The 11907-nt window shown below is 33.4% G+C and overlaps 2 protein-coding genes across 4 annotated transcripts; one reads left to right on the top strand and one right to left on the bottom strand.

Moving 5' to 3' along the window:
- Positions 1–1627: 1627 nt before the first annotated feature.
- On the top strand, positions 1628–6034 carry LOC122584754 (protein RETARDED ROOT GROWTH-LIKE-like). The gene is made up of 7 exons (XM_043756809.1): positions 1628–2120; positions 2980–3091; positions 3231–3390; positions 3497–3645; positions 4046–4197; positions 5276–5390; positions 5462–6034. The coding sequence occupies exons 1-7, from the start codon at positions 1663–1665 to the stop codon at positions 5591–5593; spliced, it is 1278 nt and encodes a 425-aa protein (XP_043612744.1). The 5' UTR covers positions 1628–1662; the 3' UTR covers positions 5594–6034.
- A 374-nt stretch (positions 6035–6408) lies between these two features.
- On the bottom strand, positions 6409–10838 carry LOC122608739 (ankyrin repeat-containing protein ITN1-like). Of its 3 annotated transcripts, none has more exons than XM_043781835.1 (4): positions 10702–10838; positions 9492–9989; positions 8398–8807; positions 6409–7402 (listed from the first exon to the last, which is right to left on the bottom strand). In XM_043781835.1, exons 1-4 carry the CDS (start codon positions 10724–10726, stop codon positions 6575–6577), a joined length of 1761 nt encoding a protein of 586 aa, XP_043637770.1. In that variant the 5' UTR covers positions 10727–10838; the 3' UTR covers positions 6409–6574. The 3 variants fall into 3 exon arrangements, with proteins under 3 accessions (XP_043637770.1, XP_043637777.1, XP_043637784.1); XM_043781842.1 differs by having other exon boundaries at positions 9492–9986; XM_043781849.1 differs by lacking the exon at positions 10702–10838 and adding an exon at positions 10175–10630.
- Positions 10839–11907: the final 1069 nt, after the last annotated feature.

The raw sequence follows: 11907 nt of genomic DNA, 5'->3' as shown, positions 1-11907 counted from the left end.
AGAAATGAAAGCCACAGGATAATAAATAAATTATATATATATGTTTTACTATTGATTTATGAAGATATCAGGATTTTGGGGGTTTTTTGTTTTTTTATTATATAAATGATATGGAATTGGGATTTTTAAAAAGTCTTTTCTATTTGGCTTTAATTTTGTAGTTTTAATTTGTATTGTGTTTTGTCTTTTTGTGAGGGTTTACTTTTGGAATGAATTGAAGAAAGAGATGTGATTTGGTGGAAGATGGACCACATAAGTCTTACTATGAAGTTCCATTTCCATGTATATAATTTCGATTTTTTACAGTGTCGTGTCTTTTTTGGGAACAGAGATCGGAATTGATGTAATTTTAGGGTTTTTGGTAGGTAAAGTATATATGAGTAGTGAGTTTTTGTGTCATGAGTTTGAGCAAAAATGGTTACTCGGTCAATTTTACAAGTTAAGTTGAAATATATATTACAATTTTTTTTTTTTTAAAGATATAAATTACATACTAATGTTAAAAGGGTTAGCATATGTCATTTTAATTGAGTTCATGTTATAAAGCTCTCTTGCTGAATAGATCATCCATTTAAACCTTTTGATAAGAAACATTTATCACCTATAATCCATAGATCTAAAGAGAAAAATTTAAGTGAAGACTGAATACCTATCATACCTTCAAATATTTTTTTGTGAAAAAGCATGTCTCTTTGCCACCATAACATTTGATGATGATTACCTATTAGGCTATTATATTAACTAGGTTTAATTAGAAGTATGATTAGTCACTTGGAGTTGAATGGTTTAGTAGACACAATGAGCCTAGAAAGCTTATTAGTTCTAAAATAGGTTTTTCATCATAAACAAAATTATTTGAACTTAAATATTTGCAACGAAATGAGTTTAGATTTAGCTTCTAAATTATAATGGGTACAACCGTACAAGATTGTTTATTGATTTTGTTGGCTCATTCAACAATTAAAAACAACATCGTCAACATGAGCTCGGTAATGTGATACTTAAGACAATGAAGCATAATGTGATATTTATACCATTAAAAACGGTAGACAATTATTTGATTATGTTGATCAAATAAGATTACACACGATCATAAAAATGGACCGTTGTTAATTTTAACAATCCTTAATGCTAATGGGCTCGCGTCGGTTAGACAATCAGGCAGGATCATAAGTTATCTACTAAAAATTATGGCTCTACAGTTTGAACGTAAAAAAGACAAAACGTTATTAAAGGTCATTCTTTTGCAGCAACGCATCATCTCTTTGATTAAAAAGCATCTATTGCAATGAACTTTTATTGACCGACTATGGCTCTATAACTTAAGAAAGAAATTGAAGGGCAAGAAAAAAGTACGGGGAAATAAAGCTTCAAGTTATGCTATGACCAAAGAGTAGAGTTGATGTTTAAGGTTAAAGATTTTTTTCAAAGACATTTTAACAAGTTTTAATTAAAAAATCTTTAAAATTTTGAAGTGTTTTTTGAAGAGCTTTATTATTTACACTATCAGATTTATTATTAAGTTAAAGGTGATTATTTATAAAACCCAATACAAAAATTTATCCGATCATCAAATAAAATCTTTACTAGTATAATATACTCATTTTCTGTTAAACCCAGATACAAAACCCCTCCCCCGAATAACCAAAACACACACCAAAAATGCTCCGATCATCACACCATAAGCTCATCAACCACCACACAACCACCACACTATTCATCCCATATATCTCTTCACAAACCCTAACTAATATCCGAACATTCCGTACACTAATCACACTCGCATCACACCCTACAACTACCACCACACTTTTCACACCTTCACAATTACTACACAATTCCGTACATTTTCAACCTAACCTAGTAACTGTAACTGACCGCCGGTTCTCTCATTTCTATTCTCCGGTTTCTCCGGTGGCGCGTGAATTTATCCGGTCGAAGTTGGATTCTGTGTTGACGAAATGTATTTCCTCGTCGCCGTCGTTGTCGCCGGTGATGGATACGGTGGCGGAGAGTGATCGGAATCAAGCGGTTGTTGAGGATTCTGGCGATGAAGATAGTTTCATTGATAAGGATGTTAAGACTCCTATTCCTGTTAAGGCTTATTTCTTCTCTACTAGGTATTATTATTATTATTTTAATTTCTGATTTAATTGCCATATATACACTCACAAACACTTATACATATATATGTTATGTATATGTATCTATATATTTTAAAGTTATTGGATTGATGTGTGTGTGTATATATATATATATATGTTTATGTATGGAATTCGGATAGAAGTAGAATAGTCGTTGCTGATAGATACAGTAAAATTGTGTTTTGTAGAAACAACAGATGTATTACATCCTTAAGGAGTTAATTCAAATATAGGTTGTTTAAAGTAGCTTCACAGATATAGAAAATTATGCGGTGAATTTGTGAGAATCAAGTCTCGAACGTGGATGATTGATTCCTAGGTACTAAGACCTTACTAATGGGCCACCACCCCGTTTGCTTGATGGACTATGTTTTAATTCTATTAGCTTTGCATTCTATCTGTGGGATGTTTCATGTTTGCAATTGCTTAATTAAAGAGTTTATTTTCTTGTTGTCTTTTGATGCAAACACAAGTAGCTGTTAGTTTTGAGTGTTTGGATGAGGCAAAATGCTTATATAAAATTTGAGTTAGGTGTTTTCAGTATAGGGTGTTATAAGCACTTTCATGAATGGGAATTCTAATTGTGAGTTATAATTTGTAATTACCAACCTAGGAGACTTTGAGGAATATTCTATAGATAAAGTTCGTTCTTGGTTTAGGGCATTAACAGTTGGATGTGTATTATATCGTTAGTATAGTATAATTTGCAAGAGTGTGTACATAAACAGTTATTTGTATTAGTTTATATTAATGTACCTTTTTGATGTAACATATCTTGTTACTATTGTAAACGTATTTGATGTGGATGTGTATTCACTTTGTGGTTTGGTTTCAGTGTGGATTTGAAAAAACTAGAGAAAGAGAACAGTCTCAATTACATTCATCCCACGTCTCGGAATGCTAATTATGCCGTATTTAGGTTTGGTAGCCCTAAGCCTGAGCACATTGTAAGTTAGTTTTTGTTCTTGTAGTTAGAAGATTTTCAGTTGTGTTTCTTTTTTGTTAGTATTATCTGCATTGATTATATATGAGAGAATGCTTGATAGCAGTGGACAAGTGTCATATATTTTATAAATTGATTTTCAGGGTTTGGGTGCGAGTATTAGTGGGAGTGACATCAGCTATATGGTAGTTTTTCAGTATGGTTCAATTGTTTTGTTTAATGTTCGTGATCATGAAATTGATATGCGTCTTCAAACTGTAAAAAAACATGCTCAACAACCATTTGTGGAAAGGAGAATAGATGGTGAGTCTCCTTAACTCCACAATGTTTCTTTTTCTATATAATCTTTTTGTTTGTTATTGCTACTCTAGCAAATTATATAAATGTTTGCTGTTGTGTATAAACTCAGAGTATGAAGTTAAGGAGAAACCAACTTTGGAGACATGGATGGAAGGTGGGCTAGATTATATTATGCTGCAGTATTTGAACATTGATGGGATTCGCACAATTAGCAGTGTTTTAGGTCAGAGTATAGCTCTTGATCACTATGTTCGCCAGGTAGGTGCACTCCTGAGTTCTAAAGTGCAAGTTTATTAAGTGATTTCTATACATGGTAAATCGAACCCCCCTTTTTGCGTGAAAAGGGTTCTGTAAGTTTTATCTATAATAAGTCAAATGGGTCAAAAGTAAACTAAAAGGAATTGCGTAACAAGTTAAATGGTTGAAACGGGTCAAAGTTTCCCCCACAATATATGCAATACATTAACTTCTAACAAGTTTATGCAATCATATCTGATACTATAGCCGTTTATACAAAAATGAAATTTGGGCAACAGCTATTTTGGGTCAACCTGACCCGTCACGCCCATACACTAGTTACCCAACCTGCCGGATGCATCTGATTTTCTACCTGTAGCAACTAGCAAGTATAAATACTTTGTTATACCTCTTGTTTTAGGTTGATGGCATGGTTGGAGAATTCACTGAGATCAATCGTGGCATGGAAAAAACTGGAACCTTCACAATGGAAAGGAAAAAGTTATTTCAGTTGGTAGGGAAGGCAAATTCAAATCTTGCTGATGTCATAATTAAGCTTGGACTTTTTGAGAGGTAATTTACTCATTTGTCATCCAATAAGACTTTACTTTATAACACCAATCGTCAGCAGTTACTTGAAATTTGAAGTTATACTTTTTTTTTTCTTTTCCAAAAGAAAAGCTGTATCTTACAAAGAGTGTCAAAAATATATCTTTTCAACGCAGAAAGTTTCATAAGTATGATTGTATTTGGTTGCTGCTTTTTAAGCAAGTGTTTAACAAATGAAAATGACGCATAATGATGAAACGGAAACACTTCTGTAATTTTTGAATTTTTGTAACAATAGAAGGCCTTGTGAAACAGTGAGTATACTTATAGTTGCCGATTAAATCAAAGTTTCCTTTAAATGAATTTTAAGTCTAATAAAATTAAGTTTACAAGTAACAAGTCAAAATTCAAGAGTAGAGGGATCAAGGAGTATTTAGTACTCTGGGCCTAGCTGTATGTGAATTGACCTATTAACCAAAAGGTTGTGGGTTAGTCCATGTCCATGGTGGGCAAATTGTAAATGTTAGCGGATTTATGTTGAATACCTGCCTTTCTGAGAACATAAAAAGAATAGTTTCTGTGATGTTTTTATATATCATAAACATGTTTGAGGTTGATAAATTAAGATTACAAGTAACAAGTCAAAATTCAAGAGTAGAGGGATCAAGGAGTATTTAGTACTCTGGGCCTAGCTGTATGTGAGTTGACCTATTAACCAAAAGGTTGTGGGTTAGTCAATGTCCATGGTGGGCAAATTGTAAATGTTAGCGGATTTATGTTGAATACTTGCCTTTCTGAGAACATAAAAAGAATAGTTTCTGTGATGTTTTTATATAGCATAAACATGTTTGAGGTTGATAAATTATTCTATGAAAAGATGTTGGAAAAATAACTATTTGTAACATCGTTTTTTTGTCAAAAGCAAATATTTGTTATAATCTGTTGTTGTCATCTGATGTTCATTTAGAGTTCTGACACTATTATTTAACATCTATCTTTCTTCATGATACAAGTTTCATGTAATAAAAATATATATAATTTGTAAAAGTTTGCAATAAGTAGGAAAAACCTTGCTAATGGAAAACTGTATCTACTTGAATAGATCTGATATTGCCTGGAAGGATGCTAAATATGCTCAAATATGGGAGTATCTAAGAGATGAGTTCGAGTTAACTCAGAGATTCGCAAGTTTGGATTTTAAGTTGAAATTTGTTGAGGTAAGATTACTTTTAAGCTAATTTCTTTTGATTGTTTGTTTTAGTTTAACTAATACATATTTATTATGCAGCACAACATTCGTTTTCTTCAAGAGATTATGCAGAACAGGAAATCAGATTTTCTGGAATGGCTGATTATTGTGCTGATTGGTGCTGAAATTCTTATATCTGTCTATGACATTGCCCATAAGTCCGTCCTATAGAACATATCTTTGTTCTACTCAACTTTTTGATGCTCAGCTTCACCGTGAATATATCTAGAGATTTATCTTCTTCAATCTAAGTATCTAACTGCTTTGGCGCCTTAACTTTGGTTATTTTTTTTGTCTGGCTTTTGAGTCATGTTAGAGCCGACGGAAATTCTCTTTGTATAGAGAAAATGCACAACTGCTGGTTTTTAAGTATTATTTAGGTATGGCACAGCAACTTAACTTTAGCTGTTGTTTATTCTTTATTGTATGTCTACAAAAAAAATGGGATAATGGTTGCTTCACACATATGATTGTGATGGAGAATTTGGTTTGATTGGCATGATCAACAAGATTTTGGGCCATAGATAGGAGTTTTTATGCAATCCCTTATTCATATCAATTATCTGTGAATCATAACTCTTTTAATTTATATAAATCGTGTACTTGTTCGTTTTTTTTCTTTTAGATAAAATAGCAATAACAATAGAGTTTAACATTAAAGTTAATTGCTAGAGAAAACTATGAACTAAGGTGATCAAAATAGCCATACCATGGCATAGTTGGTTTGTTTTTCTCAATATGGATGGACTCTGAGCTCATTATTGACTTCCACATGGTTGTGCTCAGGGCAGGACGTGAGCCGTGAGGACATCACAGCCCATCCCAACATATGATGATATAACTCAAGGATTAGAATTAATCATTAAAAATGTATAAGACCGTTAACAATATCCGTGACATTAAACATTTGACTCAATGGTATTGATCATTATCTATGGAACATCTCTTGTCATTTCAACTGATTCTACACATAAACAGACAAAAAAAAAAAAAAACTCTCAACCTTGCTATACCAACATACCAAATGAGCTTTTAGGCCAAAAACAAATCAACAAAATGTACCTTAGTTGTTCCCACTTCAAGAACTACAGGACATTTGATAACTACATCTAACTATAGACATCATTGGAGTGTTGAACAAGTTTTTGTAGCTCAAATAGCATATATTCTTTCAACATCCGAGTTAGAAAACTCAGAAGGCATCCACGAGGTCGTCCCACTCCTTGCAATCTTCTCCTTCTTTCTCATTGAACGAGTTTTTTTCGACTTAATCACATAATATGTCATTGTTCCAAGCACTCCCACCATTATAACACCACCAACTACTGTAATCAAAATGGCAGCCCATTCATACTTTCGACCCACGACTATATAAGATGAGGCCATAAATGCCACAGAAGTGCACACAGAAGCTAACCACATAAGCTTGTTGATGACTTCAACCACCCTTCTTTCAGCTTTTGTTTCACCTCTAACCAATGTGATCTGAACAACCACCACTGCTAAAGAAGTAAAAAGAGCAATAGCGTTGAATATAAAAAAGATTTTAAAAGAAATTCGGTGGACCACCACTGCCATCCCATCGTCGTTGTCCCCACCAGGAACCGTGAATATAGCAGCAAATGCAACAGTAGCAAAAAGCACAGCCACCACAGTAACTGAATTGGTGGCATTGTTGATCCCTTCACGATGGAGTTTTCTCAGCTCTTTAGCAATTCCATGGACGTTTTTATTTGTTTTTTTGGTTTGTAAGAGCTGGATGTGGACGTCGTTTTTGATCTGGGTCACAGTATTTCTTAGCTCATCTCTTGGTTGATTCAGTTCATTGGCTCGGACTGCACCACGACGGATCAGGCTATCTTTTATGTCCGCCGATTCTTCTGATAGGGAAAGCCCTTCCGCTATGTCGAGTGCAGTTTTGTGGTCTCTGGTTAGTGCATTAACGTTGGTATCAGGGAGACTAAGCAACACGTTTACTATCTGCAAGAAAATGCAAATACATGTTAACGTTTACATTTAGAAAAATGCATGGGTCAGGTAACAACTTTTGTAACCTTTTATAAATACATCAGAAAATAATGACCCAGGAGGTTGCAAACATAAAAATATACTTTGGTTGACTTTTAACTCATTTGACTTGTTTCTGTTTTAGCTTTTATTTGTTTATCTATTTGAACCATTAGGGAAAAAGATAACTCAAACCGACCCATTCATAAGTAATTCACCTCTAGTTTCAACTTTGAATTCTTGCTGAAAGTAAGCATAAAACAAACTTAACTCCTCTATATGTTAGATAGAGATTGCAAGATGGGTGGGTTGGGTAATGGGCCAAATGGGATTATTATGAAATGGGTCACATATTAGTATAGGCTAAAATGGTTCAGTCGGGTTAAATTGATCTGCAAATTCATCTTTTATGGTTATTTCTTAAACCCTTTATAGTTATTTATTTTCTATTAACCTCCATAGTAGCTAGCACATTTAGTGTTATCAGCCAAAATGGCATTAACTGTAATTCAAATGTTGTTCTAAAAAAAAATTTTAATATTATATGTCTAGAATAAGTACTTATTTTTCATTTGTCCATTCTTTCAATGAGCTAGTAGGACCAAAACCGGTACAATGCCCTAGAAAGAGAAATGAAAAAGTAAGTTGTTATTCGAGATAAGAAAACCAAAAAAAAATAAATTATTAAAATGGTAGCTTAAATTTGGAATACGACACTTTAGGAGGTTGTATGCATTAAATAAAAGGACCTTGGTTGACTTCCACCCATTCTTCCTTAGATTTTTAAATTCGACCCATATGAGATGAATCACACCCTAACTCAACCAATTTTATAAAATGGGTCGAAATGGATAGTCGTGTGGCCACATTGACATCCTTTTAGAGTAAAATCGAAGCAACTGATGACAACAAATATATAATCAAGCATCAAAGATGAATATTGGCTCTTGGAATGCCTGAAGATGTACCTCGGCTCTCTTTTTTCTCGTAGCAACATGCAATGCAGTGAAACCAAACTTATCAGGCAGCATTACAATAGCAGCATCAGCCTCCAGCAGCAACTGAACTACCTCACTGTTTGCGCCTTTTACAGCCATATGCAATGCGGTTTGGCCCTTATTGTCTGTTTTTCTGGCCAGTTGTGGATCCTTTTCAAGCAGTGTCTTCAAAATCTCAACATGACCCGATCTTGCTGCCAGATGCAATGCATTTTTACCATTGGATCTTGGAGTATCTAACAAGCTAGGATCCTTTGCCAGTAGCTCTTGAACAACAGCAGCATGCCCTTTTGAAGATGCGGTAATTAGAGGAGTTGCATTTCCTTGTGATCTTGTCTGGCATAGTGATATGTCGTGGTCAAGTAGCAATTTGACTATGGCTGCAATAATATTTAATGCAAAGATGTTGGCATGATTCCTCACAGAAATGTTTTTAAGAAGCACGGATGCAAGATTAGGAGAACTTCTAAACACTAGGGGTGCCAAATATGACGTATTTAGGATTGGGCGATATAGGTTGGGTCATATTAACAAACTTGGCCCTAAAGGGAATAGGGAAGTGGGTCAAATATTGTGAAAGTTGTAGAAAATATAATCATGAGTATATACAACTACCTAATCTTGTATTTCAAATTATTGACATTATCATTGAACTAATTTTGGATTTTAATCATAATTAACACATTAATCATTAACAAATCCAGCAAAAAGTGTTCCACACTAAAAAGTTGCATAAAACAACATACTCCATTTTGACCCGTTACCTAACCACCCATTTTGCAACTTTTATTAACCACCATAAAAGATTATTTAAAGTCAAGAAGGGGATGATGAAGATCTGAAATTTAGAACATCAGATATACAGCTTCATAAAAACTGATTCTATCTCACAGTGATCATATGGTTGAATCACAATTCCCAGTCTAAACTTAAATGTCTACGATGAGCTTACATATATATATTAGTTTAATAAGAGAGGATGCCTTCCAATACTATCTCATCTCAATAATGAAACATATTAGGATAAGTCAATAACCTATAATTAAAGGTATATAGTTATATACCATGGTGTCCATGACTAGCAGCTACATGCAAAGTATCAAATCCCAAGCGGCTTCTTCTTGTAAGTGCTTCTTTATCCGTATACTGCAAAAGTTCTTTCACAACCTCAAGATGTCCCTTTTCTGCAGCCGTATACAATGCTGTTTCTCCCAACTCATTCACTTCATTTACTACGGATGACCGGATATCAGCAACTTCGGCATCAAAATCAGCTCCACTTAACGTTCCCACCATTTGCGAAGTAATTTCATCCAGAATTTGTTTCACAGCGTCAAGGTCACCACGTTGGGCTGCTAAATGCAGCTCTGTATCATTGTGTCTACCTGTCACTTGCTTTACGTATTTTTTCTTTCCAGCCTGATCTATCCGCTTTCCAGAAGATGTAAGTACTAGTGCAGGAGCAGATGTAGAAGACGGTGATGATGATTGTGAGATATCCCCGGGAAGGTTAAAGATTTGTTTCTGCTTTGATGGGTACATGATCCCTTTCTCTAAGTCTACTGTTTCATTGAATAAAAATTTGTGAGTTATTAACATTAGTAGTTACAGAATACTGAAAATGAAATCACAACTTATTTAAGCAGCAAAAATTGACTGTTTTTGGCAAAAATATGAACCACCAGATATGTACAATACATGACTAGACATAAAAGTCATAAAACCTAAGCCAAATTAAAAACATTACCATTGATTATCATCTCTTAACATGCAAATCACATTTAATATAACATAATCTTCATCCTACAAAGTACAAAAATTTCATATCCAAAGAACCAGAAGGTAGATTTACTGGTAACCCCAACCGGGCCGACCCCAAACGCCGTATACTTATCACGTGAGCGTAAATCAAGCTCAACCAGCGGTCGACTGGTCAGATGTTGGCAAAACCAAGGAATTTTCTAACAGGTTCCTCTACGAATACTGTCGTGAACGGGGATACTTTCCTATTTTGCCACCATCTCTAGAACTAACTAGTCTACAAATTTTATATTTATACTATAACAAAAATTTAAAGGGCCTATAACAAACCAAATTAAGAACCATCAACTCATTTTGCACATGTTTTCCTTCTTGAAACATGAAATGCATTTATTTAACTAATATTTATTATACAACCACTTTATACTTCAATTCCATTTATCAAACAGATGGTAAACAGTCATAACAGAATTAACAAAAAAAAGAAGAAAAGAAGCAAGAACATAAATATACCTTCATTATTTCTGGTTGAAGTCATAATAAGATTTTGAAGAAGAAAAACAAAGACCAATCTCTAAAAGTCTATGTGAAGGTGTGTTTCAAGTATATATGTATATACAAATGGAAAGAGTTTGGATAGCACTTGCCAAACAATGGGATGCTAAAGTTAAACACATATACATACACTTACAAACTACTCAACACCAAGAAGGTGCCAAGAAAGTTCATCTTCTAAGACTAACTATAGTATTATTCTTTTTAGTCCTTCAACTTTAAACTTTTATCTACTTCATACAATTTTATCTACTTCATTAAAAGAAACTTTTATCTCAAAAATGAAATGATTAATCCATCTAACCAAATAGCCTAATAATCCTCCTAACTATGAGATGTCATACTAACTATGAGATGATGACATGTGGAAAAATCAGGGGGCAAAATTAGAAAAGAGAATTAGTGGATAACATATATCACCTTCTTAATATATTAGCAGAATTATTAGGCTATTTGGTTAGGAAGATTTATCATTTTCCATCTCAAAACCTTCTTTTGTTAAAACAAAATAATTATCAATTATGTGGAATTGTAGATGCTCTTAAGATGTTAGTTTTGCCATTAGAAAAGTCGTTCGATTTACATTTAAACAATTTTTTAGTTTTCACTTTTTGATGTTCAAAGTTTGTTGGATGTATAAAACATATGATTTACAGATATGCAGATATGGATTTTGCATATAAAGCTCGATTTGCACATTAACGACCGTGCGAAATGCGATTTGCACATATGAAACATAAATATTCACATATGAAAGTAACATCTACACGTGTGTGACATGATTTTTCGGTGTAGTTGTACATGTGAAAGCGTTGTTTTACACGTGTACAAAAAACCCACAAAAATGAAAATTGAAAAATTGTCAAAAATATATAAAGTGACCTTTTCAATAAAAAAAGAATAAAATTATAAAACGCTGTTTAGTTTCTTTAATTAGTTCCTTTAATTTATCAATGTAAGGTTTTTAAAATAAAAGAATTCTAACTCAATTGTATGAACTAACAAATTATCAAAGTCAGGGGTGAATTTCTTCTTGGGTATTTTAAAATATGGGTTTTTTAAAACAATCTTTCCCGAAAATGTGTATTTTTGATTTGGACCTAACCTATCTAAAACATGATACTAAAATAAGGTAACAATTTAATTTAAGAGAATCAACAATCT

This window comes from Erigeron canadensis, chromosome 1, assembly GCF_010389155.1.
Source record: "Erigeron canadensis isolate Cc75 chromosome 1, C_canadensis_v1, whole genome shotgun sequence".
Classification (NCBI taxonomy): domain Eukaryota; kingdom Viridiplantae; phylum Streptophyta; class Magnoliopsida; order Asterales; family Asteraceae; genus Erigeron; species Erigeron canadensis.
Note: the sequence above shows the minus strand (reverse complement) of the source record. Positions and strands in the feature narration are given on the sequence as shown.

Bases quoted from the DNA above. Each gene is read 5' to 3' on its own strand.
- LOC122584754 (XM_043756809.1), top strand. From the start codon at position 1,663: ATGCTCCGATCATCACACCATAAGCTCATCAACCACCACACAACCACC. The intron at 2,121-2,979 runs GTATTATTATTA...GTTTGGTTTCAG, and splicing joins GCTTATTTCTTCTCTACTAG to TGTGGATTTGAAAAAACTAG. The intron at 3,092-3,230 runs GTAAGTTAGTTT...ATTGATTTTCAG, and splicing joins GCCCTAAGCCTGAGCACATT to GGTTTGGGTGCGAGTATTAG.
- LOC122608739 (XM_043781835.1), bottom strand. From the start codon at position 10,726: ATGACTTCAACCAGAAATAATGAAG. The intron at 9,990-10,701 runs GTATATTTATGT...TCAATGAAACAG, and splicing joins TTCAACCAGAAATAATGAAG to TAGACTTAGAGAAAGGGATC. The intron at 7,403-8,397 runs GTACATCTTCAG...ATTTTCTTGCAG, and splicing joins CGAGAAAAAAGAGAGCCGAG to ATAGTAAACGTGTTGCTTAG.